The 22615-nt window shown below is 36.8% G+C and overlaps 1 protein-coding gene across 1 annotated transcript in view; it reads right to left on the bottom strand.

Annotated features, from left to right (window-relative positions):
• The window catches only part of PEX7 (peroxisomal biogenesis factor 7), a 79070-nt gene that overhangs the window by 36434 nt on the left and 20021 nt on the right, over positions 1-22615 (bottom strand). The window contains exons 6-8 of the mRNA XM_023254436.2: positions 11901-12007; positions 10345-10458; positions 8772-8827 (exon numbers count right to left, since the gene is read on the bottom strand). Coding sequence (XP_023110204.1) covers positions 8772-8827; positions 10345-10458; positions 11901-12007 — 277 coding nt within the window. The remainder of the gene's footprint in view (positions 1-8771; positions 8828-10344; positions 10459-11900; positions 12008-22615) is intronic.

The raw sequence follows: 22615 nt of genomic DNA, 5'->3' as shown, positions 1-22615 counted from the left end.
CCTGCTTCAGATCTTGTGTCTCCCTCTCTCTCTGCCCCTCCCCTGCTCGCGTCCTGTCTCTCTCTCTCTCTCTCTCTCAAAAATAAACATTAAAAAAAATTAAAGATGAGGTAAAATGATCATTTGAAACTGCATAAGAGCTCCCACTCAGCTGCGTTTCTTACCTATTTACTTTCACTGACCTTTTTTTGTGGGTAAGGGGGACTAGGTAAAGTTGAAATGAAAGGTTTGCAAGGCAGAGTACATATTCAGCTATACTATCTGTTGACTTTGGCTGACCTTTTTTTATGGGGAAGGGGAAGAAAGAGAAGTGTCTGCCTGTGGAAATCTCTGTGCTAATAAACATAAGGATCAAAAAAGCCCATCAACCACACCAAAGTTAAGACACTTACTATATAAAGGCAAGTCCCATGAGAGTCAATGCGACAAAGATAAAAGGCATTTCTGCATCTGCTGCTTTGTTAAGATTCTAAGTTTACTACAATATGATTAAAGACCACTTTCCTGCTCATGCAACATAATAAAGCTATTTATCTTATTTCACAATTAAACAGTATCACTAAATATCACATTTATGAGAAGGTATTAGTAAGAAACATTTTCAGTGTCTTATTTTACGTGAGCAAATACAGCTTATTTTTCTCAAATGTTTTTATTTTAAAAATTACCAACCCACAAAAAAATTACAAAGAACATAGTGAACACTCATATATTCTTTGTCTAGATTCACCAATTATTAAAATTTTACATTTTTCTATCTTTCTCTATACATACACATATAAAAGAATACTTTTGCTGAACGTTTTAAACATGAATTGAAGAAATCAGAACTTGAGTGTCTTTTTGTGATTCTGCTTGTTTTTTAACAATTGTTTTTTAATTTATTTAGAGAGAGAGAGAGAGAGAGAGCAGTGGAGGGGCAGAGAGAGAAGGAGAGAGAGAATGCCAAGCAGGCTGTGCATTTTCAGCTCAGTGTCCGATACGGGGCTCAATCCCAAGAAAAAGATCATGACCTGAACTGAAATCAAGAACTGACGCTCAACCGAGTGAGCCACCCAGGTGCTCCTGTTTTTAACAACTGTGATCAGAAATATAAAAGCATATATTTACAGTGAGTGATACAGTACTAAGTACAAAGTTTGAGGCTTATAAATATGTGAATGAAAAAGAGAAGGAACTAAAATTTATTGAGTGCTTGATATGGGCTTGGCACTATGGGAACAGGCTTGCATACACTGATATTTAAATCTCATAATAATATGTTTTATGACCGAGGAAACAATGGGAGGTCAAGTGTCTTTATAAGAGATTAAATATAAGAATACCTAGTAATAGCAAATCCAGGATTTTAAACCAGATCTATTTTTCTATTACAACATGCTGCTTCTCTAAGCAATATTTTTTTTTCAACGTTTATTTATTTTTGGGACAGAGAGAGACAGAGCATGAACGGGCGAGGGGCAGAGAGAGAGGGAGACACAGAATCGAAACAGGCTCCAGGCTCTGAGCCATCAGCCCAGAGCCCGACGCAGGGCTCGAACTCATGGACCGCGAGATCGTGACCTGGCTGAAGTCGGACGCTTAACCGACTGCGCCACCCAGGCGCCCCTCTAAGCAATAATTTTTAAACAAATATATAATAATTTAGAGAAAAATACAGGCTGAATTGAAGCAGAACTGGTCAGGTGGTCATGGATTTGAATACAATGGTCCACACGTGCTCAACTTTGTATTTGTGCCCAGCGTGCACTGATCTGGCTCATGCTGCACCTTCACACAGTGTGCTTCCCCCATCCCATCTCCACAATGTGACGAGAACTGCCGTTCACAGAGCTCCTCCAAGGTTTAAGCACCATAATTATCTTATTAAAGTAAGGCGAGGTAAGGCATGAATGATGAATACCTTAACTCTCCCTACAGTACTTACATTTTAAAATAGGAAACTTATTATAACAATTCTCAAGGTATCTGCTATTTCTTTAAGCACTTGTTATGTGCCAAGAGTGTTTATAGTTTCATTTAACATTCTGAACATTCTGCAAAGCAGGTATCATTTCGTGTTTTTCACAGCTACTAAATGGAGGAAATGGCCTATCACCAAGTCTAATGGACTCAAAAGAACCTATGTTTACCCCACCACATCAAGGATTTTGAACCCATAGAGCTTTCCCATACGTCTCCAGAGAGCAAAGAATGGGGAGACATAGTGCTGGTTCTAGATAATTTCCTACTCCCACTTAGTACTTCTTTCTCAAATTTGGAATTTTATTAACTTATAATCTATGAGTAGATAATTTAGAAAAAGTTAGCAATTCTGTTGTATCTTGAACTTAAGTATTCTTTCTGAATGAAATAGTTACAAAGTCTTGGTCCTAGACTGTCTACTCTAATCTCTCCCAATAAAAACTTAAAATTATATAAGTTTAACTATGTTGTATGTCCAGGAATAGATCCTATTTGTAACTTGGGACTTAAATATATTTCAATAACATAGTAATATAGTTCACACAAGGACATCTGATATGTACTTACCCTAGTAACACTGCACGTGTTTAGGAATCTGACTTTTGAGAGGAACAAGAACCCAAAATAAAGAAAAAAAAAAACACAGAAAAGTGAGTGTATGTGAAAAATGGCTATTTTTAAGTTATGTGAATTATATTAAGTGAGATTAAAAATAGTACATATAAAAGCAGAATAACATGCCATCTGCAAGTGAAGAAGCAGAGAGAAACATAAAAAGTAAAAGAAACTATAAAGTAAAACTTTCTGGGGCCACGGTTTCTCAGGACAGTTCTACATTACACAGGCAGTTCAATAACTTACACATGGTCAGCCTTGGTCAGAGAAGGTTAGACTTTTGTTGAGAAAGATTCAAGATTGTAAACATACCTAAGTTATACTCCAATTAAAGAAGTGAAAAAAATTTAAGGTAAGGATACCTGAAATCCCACCTATCAGTAATCTTCTTTAAATTCTGGTTAGACCTTTCCAAACGCTTTTCAACAAAAATGTGTACACATATGTGTATGCTCGGTTGTATATACAGTTACATGTGTATCTGTATACACATATTTCATAATTCTGAAAGGTTTTAAATCCATGCTTGTTTTATGTGTCCACCACTGTCAAGACGCAATTATGTCGAATACTTCAACTCTGAAACAGCTATAGGTATTAGAAACAATACTGTATTTTGGCAATTTAGTCCGTAAGGAGATAATGTTTACGTAACAGGGGAAAATTATGTTATTTGGAAATACATAAAGGCCTGGACGTACAAGACGTGCTCAGGTATTGAGGAATATAAAAAGTACCAGATCTGGAAATAAAAGATCTAGGTTCAAGTTTGGCTCTATTACTTGCCAGCCATGTGATAATGGCCCACCCCTCCGCCTCTCTGGGACAACTGCCTTCTGGATATGGGAGTACATACCCACGGTAGCGTTGTACGGATTAAAGTAAATACTGTATGTGAACATGCTTTGTAAACTGGACATAGCTAATCAAAAATAAGAAGTTAAATATAAGAACAGATATCTATGTGGCAGAAGTGGAGGCCTAAGACTCTTCTCCTCTTGGACCTATCCTGCTCAGCATTCCTACTGCCTGAAATCCATTCAGTAGGGCGCTACTGACCCGGGACCCCCAGCACTGCCACAAAACCAAATATGCCCCTACTAAGAATTACTGCGGGTTTAAAGTATCAATGTAACTAGGGAAACACACACATTAAGCCTCAGGTCCTTTCACCTCCATACAAGTAAGTGGATAAAAGTGTTCTTCCAAGGGGGTAAAAGTCACGGAGAGGACAGGAGGTAAAGAATGCTTAAGTCAAGTTTATCTCGTATATACCTTTCCAGACACTTTTCAATGAAAATGCACATACACACACCTATTACGATCATAAAAGCTTTGTAGAATCAATAATCATTAAGATCGCAATCACCTAGGTCTAGACCAGCCCCAGTGGAGTGCTTGATATTGGCCACGGTGGGAAGGCTTACGCCACTAAACTTATATTTCCAACACCACAAATCAGGTTGTCCCCACCTACCTAGAGAGCCAGCTGTTAAACATTTATCAGGAAACCGCTGGTCAGCCCTTACTGTGTTTTATGTTGAATTAACAAACTGTTAATCAATTTAAATTGTATCATTATCAGGCCTTATAAAGAAGAAAAGGACTGCTAAAAATGCTAGTGTCTTGTATTTATAATTTCAGAGCTCAGAACTGACACTAAATTTAAAAGTTATGTACTTGGAGAACACATTGACAAAAAAGGTTCACACTGTCACCAAGAAACTGAACTCCAAGGAGGCAGAGGACAATAAAAGGCCAGGTTTGAGGCTGCCTGCTTCTGTTGCCATGAAATACAAATTACTATCTCACCCCTGGAGACTAGAGCTGAAATGGGCCTCAACCCCAAAGGGATAGTCTTCTGTCGTCATCCATTCTGGTAGTAGTAATACTGACCATAGTAGCAAACACTTACATAGCACTTACTCTGTGCCAGCATATGTGTATATTACTCATCTAATCCTCATAACAAGCCTATATGGTAGGTACGATTATCCTCTCCATTTTAAGGAAGAGGACTTTGAGCTATGCCATTTTAAAATAGTGTGCTCAAGTTTATACATAAAGTAAAAGGCAGCTGGGCTCCATAGTCCGTGGTCCTGACTCCTATGTTATCAGGGAATGTGCCAGCCCACAATTAGTCCATGCAACTTGGACTTCCCACTATCCCAAATCTGTATTTGTGACTACATAGCTCCCGGCTACTCCCACTAACCCCAACGCAAACGACATGCTTAGGACTCCCTTTAGTGTGTTTCTACTTCTCTGCAGGCCTTTACTTTTATCGTTTCCTCAGCAAGATATTCTGAACCTTCTATTACAAGGGCTGTCAGATAACAGACATTCTATAAAAATGCCTGAATCATAGAACAGAGTACAGCTGTACCATTTTGTAACCAAAAAGGAGCTTAACAGTTGAGTTGGAAACATTAACATTGTTGGTATAGGCAGAGTGAGTTTCACCTCATACATGCTTGGATGAGCACAGTTTGAAAACACTGGAATTAAAACTCACTTCATATTTTTCTTGCCAAAAATTCTGTAAGTCTAAAAGAAACACTGTTAGTTGGTATCTTGCTACCAAAGACCATCGACAACAAAATGTTTGGAAGGTTAGAGTATTTATAAAAGTATCATGAAACTGAAGAGTATTCGTCTAAGGCTAATTTGATCATTTTAGCTTTTATCAATTTATGAAAGTTCTATCTTTAAATATCCGAGAAGATTTGCTACCCCTGGAAGAGACAAAATGTTGCCTTTCCGAATGAAAAAATGTAATTACAGCAGGTTTTACTTTTCCTTCGCTGTCATACATAGCAGATCTTTTGATTTCTGACTGGGATTACGCAACAATCTACTTAGTATGAAACCAAAAACAAGCACTCCGAATTCAAATCACGCTCATGCATGATTGCAGGGCAAACATGGCTCAGCAGAAAAAGAAGTAACCTAATGGACAGCACATCAGAGGAAGATAATATGCTAAAATCTACGGTGATAACATTCACAGAAGAATGGAAATAACTCACTACAAAATATTACAGATTTAGTACTATTATCTTGAGTGAAGTTTAGAAAGAACCAACATGTACTGTTATAGAGCATATTGCCCATCAGCTAACGGGAATTCTGGTATTTTCATAAAGGCTGGAGTTTTTATTTAATCTAAACATACTAAATAATTTCATATGCTATGTTGCATACTACTTTTTAGATTTTTATTATTTACTCAGTGAAACATAATGAGCTACTATATAGGTAAACTACTTAAAGCTCTTTCTATTAGATATGATAGTATATCTCCATAAAACAAAAATATGGAACTTGAATTTTATATTACTAAAATATCCATCACATCATCAGTTTGGATATAATGTCTACAATATAAATTATTTTATTTATTTATTTTTAAAATATTTATTTATTTTTGAGAGAGAGAGAGAGAGAGCAAACAAGGTAGGGCCAGGGAGAGAGAAGGAGACAGAGAATCAAAGCAGAGTCCAGGCTCCAAGCTGTTCGCGCAGTGCTGATGTGGGGCTCAAACTCATACACCGTGAGATCATGACCTGGATGTCTGACACTTAACTGACTGAGCCACCCAGGTGCCCCAATAGGAACTATTTTAAAATGAATTTTAAGGCCTTAAAAAACTAAGTAAAATATAAAAATGAGCAAATAGATGAAATCTTATATTTGAAGAGTTTATGTTACAAAAACTAGCCACGCCCAACCTAGAGGCAGTAACTGTATAATTATCAGTGCTAAAAATTAAACAAGTTACGGGTGGTCTTTTGTCGTAAATCTTTTTTTATTAAAATGAATGTTCTGGCACTAAAAATATCATCAATCCAATGAGATTTAAAATTCTTCAGAGGATAAATTTAACTCATATCACATGGGGTAAGAAAATCTACCAAAAACATATCTTTTCTGACCTTTCCAATGAGTGGTCACCACACACAAATAATGCGAGACATTATTAGAGTATAGTTAAAGCCGCATTCTCAGCATGTTTTGAGAATTACAAGATATAGTACCTATATTCAAAACTGAAATTTAAAAAAAATGATTTTTTCTTCTTCTGTTTATTCACCTTCTCATAATAAAGTTTTTGACAGTCCTATATTGAAATACACAACTATTAACCTCCAGTTACATTTAGTCTGAAGGTAGAACAGTAATTTAGGAGCCACAATGTATGTTAAAATTAAAATTCTCTTTCTGGAAAAAAGAGGATGTTGCTTCTACATACTGCCTTTGATGGAAGTTGGTTTAAGTCTTTAATCCACTTCATATTGAGAAAATGATTACCATTTTTACAGAGGAAAAATAAAAAGAATACCAGGCTTCAGGCTTGACTAGGGATAATAGTCCCAAAGACCTTAAAATGGCCCTGGTGAATGGAAGCTTAGGGGACACTAAAAGCTTGGCTGGGAAGGCAAGAGAAATATAAGAGAAGAATTAAAGGAAAATACAGGATAAAGGAACAAGGTACAGGCTAAGGAGGAAGTCAATGGGGAATTGAAGATTAATGATGTAGGAGGGAGAAGGGGTGATTTCAAGGAGTAAAGTTCTGAAAAAAACAAGAGCAGCATATGGGATTAAGAGCACTCATGTCCAGTGGTAGCAGAGGAATGGATTAGCACAGATTTAGATAATCTGCAGGCTTGCGGTAGAAACTGAGATAATTTGTGCTTGAGCCCTATAGTTTTTTGTTGGGTTTTTTTTTTGAAAAAAGAGAAAAACGAGGTCTTTTACTGAATAGGGTTGGTGAGGTGTCTTGAGAAGTGAAGCAAAGGCTGGAAACAGTTTAAAATTAGCACAGTATTTTTAAGCATGTCTTGTTCTGTAATTCTTATAATCATCTTGTGAAGATAGACAATATTAATTCCATTTTACATATAAAGAAACCTGGACTCTAAGTTATATAGGAAAACTACCTATTAAATGTCGTTTCCACCTATACGTTAAGGATGCCATATTATTTAATTATAATTTCACTTTTTCCAAATGCTTACAGATACAGCTGTGACACTTTTGATCTTATAGCACGTCACAGAATCATGACCTAAGTCATTCCTCTCCCCAGAAGCACTAAACATCTATCTTCCAATCTCTGTCTTGCTCAGGATTCAGGAAAGAAGCAAAGCCTAATTCTTAGAAATGGAGAGAAAAGTAAGGCCGTGAGCCTCACATTGTGATCATTTTTGAGCGTGTTTAGTTGCCTACAAGATTTTAGAGTAATACATTCATATTCAAAAGCCCAGTCTTAACAGATATTCCTGCGGCAAATCTACATCTACAAAAGTCAGGCATTTCCCAACTGAGTCTTCAAGGATACTTAAGTATATGGATAAAACAGGGAATGCCAGTAGGGTTAAGATCATGATGACAATTCTGAAAAAAAAGTATAGGTAGTCACTAGGTTTCTCCCTTTAACAGGACAGAAACGGATTAATATGTCCCTTCATAGGATTCCCAAATCAGAAAGACCCAATTAAAACCGTTAGGGATGCAAAAAACTCCAATTAGTGAGATTCTGTTTCACAGACATGGCTTTGCAATTCTGAAACTGCTTTCTGAGCATTCTAGGGTTTGCAAATAAGTCCATATATTGTGGATAATGGGAATTAGGAGTTACAAATTTGGAAAAGGAGAAAAAATAGAATAAATACCGTGTAGCGTAGAATTGGAACTGGGATGTATAGCTAGAGACACACATACATACACATATATATTCATAAATATGTGCACACACACATATACACACTCATCTACATACATTCACAAACATACATATACTCATACTGATTCTTTCAACTATAACAATCTCAGTGTTAAGATTCATATAATTAACCCTGAAGAAATGGAATTTCACATTTTTTAAAATCTAAATTTAAAAGAAATTGGCTACACAACCTACTGTGTAGAAAGGTGTCATTACAGGAATAACTATCAGGACAAAAGGCTTTTAAATGGAGCAGCAAGGCTATCTTTAAATAGCAAAGAATTTATGTATGTGGCAGTTATAAAAACAGAAAAAATACAGTATTAATCCCAGTGGCAAATATTCAAATGTGCCCAGCTCAGATCATTTTATTAGTACGATAAACACATTATCTTTCATAAAAGTTGAAAAGATACAAATGCTACTTAGTATTTCACAATGTAACTTATAAAAACCACCGTACCTTACAGTAAAATCATAGGAGCAAGAGGCCAGAACGGAAGCATGAAATGGTGAAAACTACAAAAACAAAACAAAACTGTCGGTGAAAACTACAAAAACAAAACAAAACTTTCTCAAGTTAGCTGTCATTATAACTTGCTGCTTCATAAGGTTATTCCCACAAGCATTACAATAAATTAAAGTTTAGTCAAGACTGTCACTTAAAATTCTGCTTTCCCAAACCTTCCATGCCTTAATTCAAGGCAAAATCTTCTAGTCTTTTAAGTATCATCTGCAGGAAAAACATTTACTTTTATATTCTCCAAAGAAAAATCATTCTTTAAGCTTTTTAGCACTTATTTAGAATAAAATATTCCCAAAGGGTGGCTATTCTGGAAAAATTAAATACATTTCATAATGCTTATCCAAAAATAACTCCTACAAATATAAGGGATTTAAGTATGTGATAGTACAAATATATAATTATATAATTTACCAATGTTACAAATACATATTATGATTGCTATTGGCACAAGTATCAAATAATCATTTAAATGTTAAATAAAAACATCTTTAAAAGAATTTTTATGTTATTCATACATCACAGCTAATGAAAAGGATAACAAGGACAAAAACTGCAAATTTAAAGAGGAATATCTTTTAGACAAATAATCAACATACTTTAACAGGCTTCCCACTATAATTATATTTCTTCAGTTTTTTTCTCTCCAGTATTTTAATGGTTATATATATAAATAAAACTACTTTCAAATATACTTTATAGTTTACAAAATACTTTCAGAATACGGAGTTTCATTCTCAAAAGCATTGTGAAGTAAATACTGAAAGTATTTCCCAACTACAAAAACCTGTGTACCATTAAAACAACATGGCACTGCATCTCATATGTTGGGTTGCAGCCCATAAAAATTAAAATATTAATTTAACTAAAATTTAGAATTTTTAAAATAGGAATAACCCAATTATTTAAAAGATCAATAAAATACTTCTTTACCCATAATGTAATAAAACAAAAAATGAAATTGGGAGATGTCACTTAACAAGATATTTTCCGCAGTGACTTAGCAAAACCTACCAATAAAAGCTGGGAAACTAACATAAGCCACCTTATAACCAGGCAAATTTCTTGGGAGTAGCAGAAAAAAATTATCTTTATCTCATCCTCTGCTGTTTGCAGAGTGGAAAATTTTCTATACCCCAAATGTTTGTGAATACCCATACGTATTACCCTGTTAGAAAAAGGAATTAGCCACCTCTCTATAAACTTCAACAAAAATACCAAAAAGTAAATTACCTAGTTAAAAACACATGAAAAGGAATAGTAGAATGGAAATGACAGAATAAAAATACATTTGCAATTAAACTTAAGCACTGATTGGCTACATTGTCCCAATTTATTCAGTAATTATTCAAGTATTTTAACTAATTTTAGCTTTCATTTTTTATCATCATTAATTGGCTAACAAAAATATGCACAAAAAGAATCAATATTCCCAACCTCTAAACACCTTTTATATACGCTTCATTGATAATGTTTCTGTTTATGCTCTACCCATAGAAAGATGAACACTTACTTTTACTCTCCTAATAGCATACGTGTGACCCAGAAGTTCGAATACTGGTTGTCGTATGTTCCGCAGGTCCCAGCCCCTCAAACTACAATCAACTGCCCCCGTCACCAGCAAATTCTGCAAAATGATTCACAAAAAGGTGAGCAGTGCACACGTCAGAACAAGGCGTAGTCTCAAAAGCACTGTGGCGTCTCCATTCTACCTTTAGTAGTATCAATAAGGACATAAGGGGTTAAAAATCATGCCTGATAAATGAGCCCACCTTTCTCTTCAGTGTATTCTGAGGCTTCACCAGGTGTTAAAGGGCAAGAGGCCTGCTAACTTAGGAATATGGGGGAAGGGCAAAGGGTACAAATTAGGTTATGTTTTTCTAAATCTAATTCAATCATTGTGCCCCACTCTCATGAGCCATGTCTTAACATAATATCTAATCATAACTGAGACCTTGCGTAAAAAGTGGTGATTCTTCTGTCTAGTCAGGTTTTACCAATCCTTCCATCTAGAGTCCTCGGTGAACTCACAGTTCCTGGGTGAATTGGGCCACGTGCTGGCTCCAAAGTCAGCCCCATCCCATGTCAACCAAAGCAGCAATTCATTGTCTGAATGTGCTGGGTTCCAGTGTAAGCTCATTTGAGGAAAAAATTTCAGTGATTTAAAGCAAAAAAAAAAAAAAAAAATTTAACAACTCTCAACTGTGTATCAGCACCTTTTTTTAGAATTCCCCAAAGTATAACATATAGTCTACAATTCATTTTCCTATATGCAAAACTCATTTATGATGACAGAAATTTGAACTGCAGTTATCAGCACTGAAATTTTTATTTAGATCAAGTATTATTATTGAACGTGTACTCTATTTTCTTTTAATCTATTTTATTTCTTTTTAAAGAACTCTGCCAATACAATGCCCTCTTAACTTTCATTAATAAATTTAAAACTGAGAAAAAACAGGCGTATGTTTTCTCCATCTGTCACAGTCAACAGACCACTTTAGGACATAAACAGTGTATCAATTCATGTTTAATCCACTTCTGTTCTGAATTCTATGCTCATGTGGTTAACTGAAGCTTTGTAAAAAGGCACATACGGACACTGTTTCATTGAAGCATCAAGTTTGGTCAGGCTTATATGGGAAGATGAAACAAAATTTAAAAACTGATGGACTTTCAAACTAAAAATCAAGTTAAAAACAGTTCAGCAGCCTAACCAGCAAAGCGAACAAGAAATAATAGCAGATGATACAAATTGGTGGGGTTAAGAGCAATAAAGGAAAAAAAATTACATAAATTGTAAAGCAGTTTCCCAAACACGCAAGTAAGTCTGCACTGTTGAACTTTGAGAATTTCTATTTCTTATCGTGCCTGTTTTATGTGCACTTAAATCCAATTAATGCTAATGTGGGTCACTCACAGTCATCAATTACAAATGAAGAGGGACTGCCTTTAACCTAATGGTCCATAAACACCATCAAAGTCCATACAAACAAGGATAAAATAAAATCTAAAGCATTTCAACATTAGCAAGGGCTCAGCAGCTCAGGACAGATCCAGACAGGGTACCTCATTGTATTTACACCAGTCACAACTCAAAATTTCTGCCTGATGTGCTGGAACCACAATTCTGACTCCTGTTGACTTCACATCCCAGATTCTCAGCGTCTGATCACCTGATGAAAGATAAAGACTTGATCACTTTCCATCACACCACTTGGATGCACAGTGACATTGTACTCATGATGATAAATTGAGGAAAAATACACTGTTTTACTGTTAGGATACTGCTGTCTTCCTCTCTCTCTCTCTCTCTCTCTCTCTCTCTCTCTCACACACACACACACACACACACACACACACACACACGGTTTTTAACTATTATAATGCATAGGAACTACTAAAAGTGATGAACTACAAAAAGTAATGCGCCATGACAATGTTTTTAGATCTACTCAAAGCAGGAAATCTGAATTTCACACTGACACAAACACAGCAGCAACTAAGAGTGCATTTCTCTTTAGGATAGGAAAAGGCCCTGAAAATCCTCAGCTTCCAGTAAATAACCCTGTAGCACCCTATACCAGCACAATCTATAAAAACAAAATGCTAACAGTTTTACTGTTAAATGTGGGCAGTCTACCAAAATAGAGAAATTTTAAACTTAGCTTTTATGTTTACTACATTTTAATGGGCCAGGCGGAGGTATATTTTTCTCCTTGGAAAAAAACAAGTTGAAAGAATTTAAGGATTATATTTTGCATTTTACAAAAATGGTTTACATTGCTTAGTTCCACAAAGTTACCCCTGATTAAATGTTTTATATACTGTTTGCCTTCAATTTTTATAAACTATTAGGAAACAACAAAATGACCAGATGAACAAAACTCAGGATCTATATATCTATATCAACGGTAAATTATAAACAATAACTGATGCAAAGAGAAAGCTGGTAAGGCCTGATGAAAGAACACAGTCTATGGTGTGATGGCAGGCAGGTCTTGAATTCCATTAGAAGTTGTGCGACCCGGAACAAGCTATATAGTATCTCAGACCGATTCTTCATTTCCAAAAAAGAAACAGAATGCCTACATGTAGGGCTGTACAAGAATTTAGTGTAATAAAGTGTCTGTAAAGCACTTAGCATGATCTCTAGCACACAGTAGATATTTTAATATATGGTATACAATAATGCTAAAATTTTAAATTGTCTTTTACCTATATGTTTTCCTACATTCCCAATTCTAAATCATATGTCATGTATCTAAATATAGCAATTTTAGGCAATGGGTTTTTTTCTGATTTCTTTGGAAGTTGTTTAAGAAATGTAAGAATTGCATTGTTGGTGGTAATGAAAGGTGGAGATTAACAATGGGGGCTCTGGAGTTCTAGGGCTTAATTCTAATCCAGCTCAGTCATTTGCTCCCTGCTGATGTTTAAAAAAAAAAAAAATTCAATGTTTATTTATTTTTGAGAGCGACAAAGCACAAGCAGGGGAGGGACAGAGAGAGAGAGAGAGAGACAGTATCCGAAACAGGCTCCGGGCTCTGAGCTGTCAGCACAGAGTTGAACTCCTGAACCTCAAGGTCATGACCTGAGCAGAAATCATCAGACACTTAACCCACTGAACCACCCAGGCGCCCCTCCCTGCTGATGTTTAATCAAATTACTTAACTTCCCTGATTCTCATTTTCCTTACCTGTGATAAAATATTTACTTTATAAAGTTTAAATGAGATAATGTTTTTAAAAATAAAACCAGAAAATATACCCATGATTAGAAGTCATTCCCACCCCTATTTATAATAACATGAATAACAGCGAATATTTATTGAGTGTTTACTATATACCAGGTGGTGGTCTAAACATTTTATATGCCTTAACTTTTTAAAAACATAACAAGTGAGACAGAAATCTTGATAATATAAAAAGTAATTTTTGTAGTAATTTACAAATGGGGAAACTGAAGCTCAGGGAAGTGAAATAATGCCCTCAAGAGAGCAAGCAATGGAACCAGGATTGGACCAAGAGCCTAGGCGGGCAGGCTCCCCAGCCTGTGTGCACCACACCCACCCTGCACTGCTTCCTAATGCTACTGGAGGGGAACTGCCATATGGCCAATATTGGCTGAATCTTGAGGAATTATTCTTTTAACTTCTATGCTTTTCCAATAAATTGGAGAAAAAACATTTAATCACACACACACACACACACACATACACACACACACACACACACACACACACACACACACACACACCATTCTACCATATTTGCCCCACGGTTATTTTAGAAATAAAAGTAGTAATACAAATAAAGGTTGAAACCTCTATTGTAGTTTCAATCCCATGCCTCATCGTCCTTGCTCAGAGGTCACCACGATCGTGAATTTGGCATCCCTTCAGTCTGTGTTTTTGTAATACTTCCACTATATTTTTATGGATCCACATATATGTATCATTGCTTTGTGTGTGGGCTTCGCAGTTTTTTATTTAAAAATACCATCTTCAGGGGCGCCTGGGTGGCTCAGTCGGTTGGGCGTCCGACTTCGGCTCAGGTCACGATCTCACAGTCCGTGAGTTTGAGCCCCGCGTCAGGCTCTGGGCTGATGGCTCAGAGCCTGGAGCCTGCTTCCAATTCTGTGTCTCCCTCTCTCTCTGCCCCTTCCCCATTCATGCTCTGTCTCTCTCTGTCTCAAAAATAAATAAACGTTAAAAAAAAATTTTTTTTTAATTAAAAAAATAAATAAATAAATAAAAATACCATCTTCAGGGGCGCCTAGGTAGCTCAGTTGGTTGGGTGTCCGACTCTTGATTTCAGCTCAGGTCATGACCTCATGGTCATAAGATTGAGCCCTGCGTCGGGCTCTGCACTGGGTGTTGAGCCTGCTTGAGATTCTCTTTCTGTCTCTCCTCCTCCCTCTCCCTTCCCCCCCTACCCCCCCCCATGTGTTCATGCATGCTTTTTCTCTCAAAAAATTTTTTTTTCAAATAAATAAGAATAAAATACCATCTTCATACTCTTTTCAAATTTGAGTATAGTTGCCATATTAGTTTCAGGTGTACAACATAGTGATTCAATATCTCTATATGGTACGCTGTGCTCGCCACAGTATAACTACCATCCTGTCACCACACAATGCCACTATAATACCATTGACTGTATTCCCTGTACTGTACCTTTTATTTCCATGACTCATTCATTCCGTAACGGGAAGACTGTATGTCCCACTCCCCTTCACCCATTTTGCCCATCACCCATCCCTCTTCCCATCTTCTTACTTTTCTTTTTTTTTAATGTTTACTTATTTTTGAGAGAGACAGAGACAGAATGCAAGTGGGTTAGGGGCAGAGAGAGCAGGAGACACAGAATCTCAAGCAGGCTCCGGGCTCTGAGCCGTCAGCACAGAGCCCGATGCGGGGCTTGAACTCACGAGCTGTGAGATCATGACCAGAGCTGAAGTTGGATGCCCAACCGACTGAACCACCCAAGCACCCCTTTCTTCTTACTTTAAAAAAGACCGAAAACCACTCTGATAAAAGAAAAGAACTTACATTTTTGGATCTAGGTAAATATGACGGGGATGGGAAGGAATGATGAGTTTGAAAGTACCAAATGTAAACTGTTCAGAATCAATATAGACTAGAGCTTCAAATATCTTCAGGAGCCCTAGTCATAGTCAATGTCTAGCCACCAGTCAGTAGAATTTGTTTCAAAATTCTAAATACCTTTGGTAAAATGATCTTTAGGCTCCCCTAGCCTTCTGAGTATAAAGCAAGGTGGCGTGGGTATCTAGTGTTTGGACTTCCTAGCAATACACTTCTTATAGCACAAGCATCCTTTTCTCACCATGTGACTCCAGAAAGACCTATGGCTCAACACAGCTGACCACCCAGGGATAGGTCCAAGCAAGGCCAGTCACAGTATCTTATTCCCTGTCCTGACCACAGCTGACAGGTGAAAGGTAGGTACTTGGGGAAAAATGGCAGTCCCTCTCTTAGGATTCATAGATTACTAAATTGAGGAGCTGCTGATGGTCACATGTCTCACTGTTTGGGGAAAGCCAGCTTGCAGAATGAAGTTAACAAGCAGAGAAAAGTCCAGATTAAAGACAGAAAATATGTACTGGGGACTGTTCAAGCATCCCTTCCGTTTCTGGGGTTGCCTTTCAATAAATTCTACAAAGACCTAAGAGAGTTCAAGTTCTAACGCCTGTAGGCAAAGGAGACCCCTTACCATCATGGAGGGAGTAAATGGAATCCCCTAAAGCTTCAGTCTGGAAAAAGCCTAGCTCCAGAGAAGAACATTTGGTTGAGCATAAGGCTTCCACTAAAACATAGGAAATACCTAAATGATGTACAGAAGCTTTCAAAAATTTATATTTAATATCAGGTCTGAAACTCTAAAGTCCGCTACAGCCACAACTAAAGCACTGTTGAAAGTTGAATGTGCTGTGTTCATCCTAATAATTACATTTTATGGGTAAGTGAATGGTTTAGAGTACCAAAGCCTTACAGTGAGTGTGGACTAGGTCATCAAGAGGTAACTTATTCTAGCAACATTATAGATGAGTCTCACAAAACATAATGTTGAATGAAAGAAACCTGAAGGAGTAGTATAAGAAGAGGCGAAATGAATCTATGCTATTAGAAGGCAGGACAGTGGTCATCCTGGAATGGGGTAGGGGAGCCTCTCAGAATGTTCTGTTTCTTGATCTGGCTGCTGGTACACAGATGGGCTCACAGTGAAAATTCTTTGTGTCATACACTTAAGATCATGCACTGCTCCATGAGTGTATTATACTTCACTAAAAGATTTAACAAAACAACAACAAAGACTGGGTGGGTGGCTACTCCCAATTTCTCTGGGACAATATTTTGGTTCCTCACTACCATATGCAAGCAACATTCACGCACACGCAAAAACAGCCATGGTCTAGGGTGTCCCTTCTTGCAGCTAACTCAAAGGACACAAAAAGATGGAAACCGTTCTGAAGGAGCTAAGAATTCCACTTACTTACTTCATCCTCCTTTGTTTTCCAGGTAGGAGAGACAGCTTCTGGCCAAATGGTACCATGACTCACTCAACCCTTAGCCACCAGGATATCTGTATCTATATTGTTTTGTTTTGTTTTGTTTTAATTGCATTTTCCAGACAACTGGCCTTTCATTGCCAGCCAGACGTTTCCCAGGGCCCTGTGATAGTGCCATGGACCCACCTGAATTACCAGCTTCTCTTATCAGTTGCAGACCCACCACTGGCAGCAGAACCAGTGAGTTTAAGTGCACAGTATGGAGTAGGAAATGCTGCCTATGGCTATGTCTAATTTCAAACTGCATCAGGTAAGAGGAAGTTGAGTAAGGAGAATGAGCGTAAATGCTAAATCTGACACTGTGAAGAACGGAGCAGCAAAAAGTGCATACTGGGCCCAAATAATTGAATTGAATTGAAATGCCAGATGCTTATCAGATGTGGCAGGACTTTTTTCTAAGAGTAGAATGAGGGTGGGTTTTTTTCTTTCATTTTTATTTGTATTTTTTTAACTACTGGACCCCTTCATTCAGGCATGACTATGACTTATGCAATTATATGGAGTCTGTAATAGCAATAACTTAGTTTTCATGGTTCAAAAGAAAGTTTACTTCATGTTAATGTTCTTTATGTAAAGACGTAAATATTCTTCCCTTCTATCTCATATCATGAACTAGACAGAATGCAATGTCTTTAGAGAACTCTGCTTTGGAAGGGAAATCTAGATCTCAATCTCTAAAAACTCTCCTCTTTGGCTTGTGTTAACTTAGCCAATGATAACAAGTTTAGTTCTAGATTTGCAAATGCCATTTAACTTTGAAGGTGACTAAATTCTTAGAATGATCTAAATGCTATATTCTTATATGTTATCCTAAAATGCAAACTGCTATAAGCAGTTAAGTGGCATAATTAATCATATGTGTGCCACAGGACTAGACATAAAATACATCTTGACGACCTATCATATAAGCTTCTACTATTTGCGATATTTGTAAAAACAAAGATTTTGCAACTTTGGGCTCCACCACCATGAAATTTACATTTGAGGGTTTTTTTGATGCAAAGACTATAGCATGTTTTACAACAAGCTCCTGTCTGTAAGCAAGAAGACAAAGTAAGAAAATTGATAAAGACTCAACTATCACTAACAAAACTGAGAAGAAAAAAAAAAAAAGCTAAGGCGTTCTCAAACTACAGAGACCACTTCCTCTCTGAATTCAGCACCGAAACCATTCTGTGGGTTTTTAAAAAAGAGATGAACATTGAAAGAAACATGAAATTCCCATTACACCAAATTACAGAAACAAACCATTAATCTGGCATCTCAAACAAAGCTGTACCATAGACTAGCACAGTGCTTTCCAGATGAGGCTGATCACTAGATTCAGCTGGGGCGATTAAAAAATATGCCTCCCAGGGTCTCCTGGGTGGCTCAGTCAGTCAAGCATCCGACTTTGGCTCAGGTCATGATCTCATGGTCCGTGAGTTCGAGCCCTACATCGGGCTCTGTGCTGAGGGCTCAGAGCCTGGAGCCCGCTTCGGATTCTGTGTCTCCCTCTCTCTCTCTGACCCTCCCCCGTTCATGCTCTGTCTCTCTCTGTCTCAAAAATAAACAAACATTTAAAAAATTCTCTTAATAAAAATAAAAAAAAAAATATGCCTCCCAGAGGTACTTTATTCAGTAGGACTAAGATGAAGCTCAGAATTTTGTTGTTTCTTTTTAAAGCCTCCCCAATAATTCTGATGGTTAACCAGGTTTCGGCATCACCGGCCTCGTATGTTATTACACAGCCATGCATTCTAGAGTCGACCTGGAGCAAGCTCTTCAGATAAGCACCGGTAATTCTTATGGTGCATACACATTCCATGGCCATTCCAATGCTCCTCAAATATGCTCTTTTCTCGCCACCTCCTATTCCTTTGCTTTCCAGCTCTCATCTCTGGACTCTTGCTTGTTCACAGGTAACAGCATGAACACTATTTCCTCAGGGAAGCTTCCCTGACCAGTCAACTTTGACAAGCTCAAGAATCCTTAGCTGTGTTTCCACAGAATTCTGAGCACACATGTTGGTAATAGAAGGCAGCATGTATAGAGCCCTTACTCTGTGCCAGGTACTGTTCTTAGCCTTTTACACACATTCACTCACTTAATGCTCCTCAAAACTCCATGATGTAGGTATTATTATCACCCTTATTTTCGAAATGAGGAATGAAGGGAGACAGGAGTTAAGCAGCATGACTAAAGTCAGGTAACAGTGGTAAAGAAGAATTTTGTCTCAGGCATCCCAGCTCTAGTCCATGTTGGTAACCACTATACTTACTGTGTTACCTCTCCAAAGAACTTCGCACTCCTTAACATTGTCCATTGCTAGTTTTTGTTTCTTAGCATCTCTCTTTTCCACTGGATTGTGGCTCTAAGAAGACAGGAACCCTGTCTTGTTTTCTTCCTCAATGTATCTTCAGTGCCTTTCAATGTATCTTTTAGAAAACAGTGAACATTCACTTAATATCTGATGGACTCACTGTTAATGTCCCTCTCAACAATCAAAATTAACCTTAGATATGTTTTTAGACTTCTAATAATTTCACTACTCCCATATCTTTTTTAAAAATTTTTTTTAATGTTTATTGATTTTTGAGACAGAGACAGAGCATGAACAGGGGTGGGTCAGAAAGAGAGAGGGAGACACAGAATATGAAACAGGCTCCAGGCTCTGAGCTGTCAGTACACAGCCTGATGTGGGGCTCGAACCCACGAACTGCGAGATCATGACCTGAGCCGAAGTCGGACGCTTAACCGACTGAGCCACCCAGGCACCCTCATTACTCCCATATCTTATATAATAGTAATAAAAGCTATTTTAGTGTTTGCCTATGTAAGGGACTCAGCTATGTAAAAGAATACACATGCCCTATAGGAAACATATGAAAACAAGTCAAGTAAAGAAAATATGCAAAGAAATTCATCTACCTCCTAATACACTGTGCATAGGTTGGTAAACACATTGTCTCATCTCACATGAAAGAGCAAAGGCACAGTGAGAGCTTCAGAGCTGGCCCCAACTTTTACTGTACCATAAACCCTCCTTTTAAGAGAGTGGAAGAAAAACTACAAATTTTTTCAACCTTATTAAATAGGTTACTATTTGAAAATCATTATGAAGGAATATTTCAGGAAAATGGCAAATGCTTAATAAACCTTCCAATGAGTTTCTAAAACCATAAAAATGGCAGAAAAAATGCCTTTACTTTATCCAATTTTTTAAAAAAAAGAAACCTATTTTATAGCTTATACGTCCAGTGCTTGGTTTTCATGAAATCCCTTCTGATTTAAGTGTTGGATGTGCATACAATCTAGTGAGTATCGGCCTCCTAGAATGTATCCAGCCACTTCAACCTAATCACTGTTCACTCTTTATTCTTGCTGTATGTACTTTGAGTACCACTCTCTCTCTCATTTCTCATTCCCAATTGCAGGAGCTAAGCTGGGCCCAAGCCAGTCAACATATTACACTCCCCCCCCCCCCCCCCCCGCCACGCTCGCCTCTCCTAGGCATAGTGATTAGTTTAGAAACATTCACATGGACCATCAGATGAGAGAAAATGAAACTTCCTAGATGTCTGAGAAGGAGACTCATGATTTTTCCTACTGGACAGAAACCAGAAATAATACAGGGTTCAGAACTGCTGCCATCTTCCTTTCACATGATGCCTGATACAACTCAAGTCAAGAGAGCACAGAACAAGAGATGGCAAGAACATCCACTAAGGCCTACATCCAGCCATGTATATAAAGCCAGATGGGATTCTAGACATTTCAACTATGTGAGCAAATAAATTAGCTTCTTACTTAAGGGGGTTTGGTTCAGAATTTCTTTGACTTTCAACCAAAGAAGTCCTGGCTGATATGAACACTGCTTACATTTATTTCTAATATAACACATGAAGGCAATGTCTTTAAACAGATAATCTTTTTTCTATTAAACCAAATGGACTTTGTGATGACAAAACACTGTTTTATGTATTACCTATCTACGATGTGCAGATAGTTAAGTTTTGTGGTTATATTGGTAACTGTCTATACACAATTAGTCTTTTTCTTCTATTCAGTCTCATACACTGAATATTCTATATGCAACATCCAGAGTTAATATTATGTATACCATACCATACAAAAGGCCATTGTAGAAGGAAGAGGTGTGTGTGATTCAGCCCAAATAAAAGGCTAATATCCACAATTTGACCTGACACTTAAATAAATTCAGTTATATTAGTTCAAGATTTTGTCACCATCATATTTTGTCACGGTCATAAAAAAAGCAATGATTAAAAACAAAGACAATTTTAGAACCTTAATAATAGTATACATTAACAAAATTACATACAATAGTAAGGTAAAGGAATTTTTTCAAAAATATATCAGTTGGAGGAGTTTTACTTACTAATACTTTTTCAAACATGTGAAACTATACTCATTATTAATTCCAGTTTATTATGAATGCTGCCAATTAGAGCTCCCAGTAGACATGTCTTCACTGCTTCACTAGAAAGGAAGTATGTTCCAGTTCATTTTGAAGACAGATCTATTTTACATCACTCATTTCATCCAAGGTTTGAAATGAATCTTTTGAAACTATAGGACATAAGGCCAAAGGGCATCCCTATTCGAAGAAAATAATGCTAATGTCAATCTAATTCACATCCTTAAAGAATTTTAATTGAACTCTGCATTAGGGCTTTTCACCAATAGTAATATTATAACCATTATGCTGAACTATGGTCATCTTCAGACTTGATTAACCATCAGCACGAAACTCATTAGCATTTACACTAAATTAAAAGCATAAAGATGACTAACTCCAGATATACAGGCAGGCTAACGGGTTAGTTAATTCAAACAAGCATTTCAATATTGCTATTACTTACTTAATATACACTCAACCTTATAGTTAGCTGCGCCACAGAAAAATTTTAAAAATCAAAGAAGGAATTCAGGTTTGGAAAAGGAAATGTGCCAATGAAAAATATATTACTGGCCCCATCCCAAAAGACTTGGTATCTTGGAAAAGATTTAACTCAGATATGGACAAAACACTATGACTCAGACAACCTAGAAATGTTTTAAATAATAGTAATAACTTTATAAGTATGCTGTTCTTCATTCTAGAAAACAATGCTGTTAACTTTAATCATTGCACATTTTTTGACTTAACCTCAATACACAGAATTTACTGTCATTTGCTATTATCTTAGGATCTAAGAAATTGCTTAATCTAATGGACATATTTGTCAATATACAATTTACCTGAAGATTTTCAGCTCCAAGTGTCTTTAACCTAACAATATTTTAGAATTCAGGGACATTTGTTAAGTTTTTAGAAGAAAAGAAAAGAAAAGAAAAGAAAAGAAAAGAAAAGAAAAGAAAAGAAAAGAAAAGAAATAAAAGAAAAGAAATAAAAGAAAAGAAAAGGATTTCTGTGACATTATATTTGCTATGGAAACCACTCAACATAATTCAACAACTCAGGGCACTGATATAGTTTATTAGCAAGAAATTTATCCTACTAATTGCCTATTTGGAGATGCTGGATAATTAAATGAGGAGACAATATTGGACACATTTTATATCTTCCCCTAGCTATTTTCTTCTCTCTTCCCCTAAACAACCAGACTGCACAAAAGAGCTTCCATTTATTTATTTCCCCTCAAGACTGTATACAAAGTGTGAGCAAAAATTTTCTGTGAAGGACCCAG

This window comes from Felis catus, chromosome B2 (genome assembly GCF_018350175.1).
Source record: "Felis catus isolate Fca126 chromosome B2, F.catus_Fca126_mat1.0, whole genome shotgun sequence".
Taxonomy (NCBI): domain Eukaryota; kingdom Metazoa; phylum Chordata; class Mammalia; order Carnivora; family Felidae; genus Felis; species Felis catus.
The sequence above is the reverse complement of the archived record's forward strand: the minus strand, read 5'-3'. Positions and strand labels throughout refer to the sequence as shown.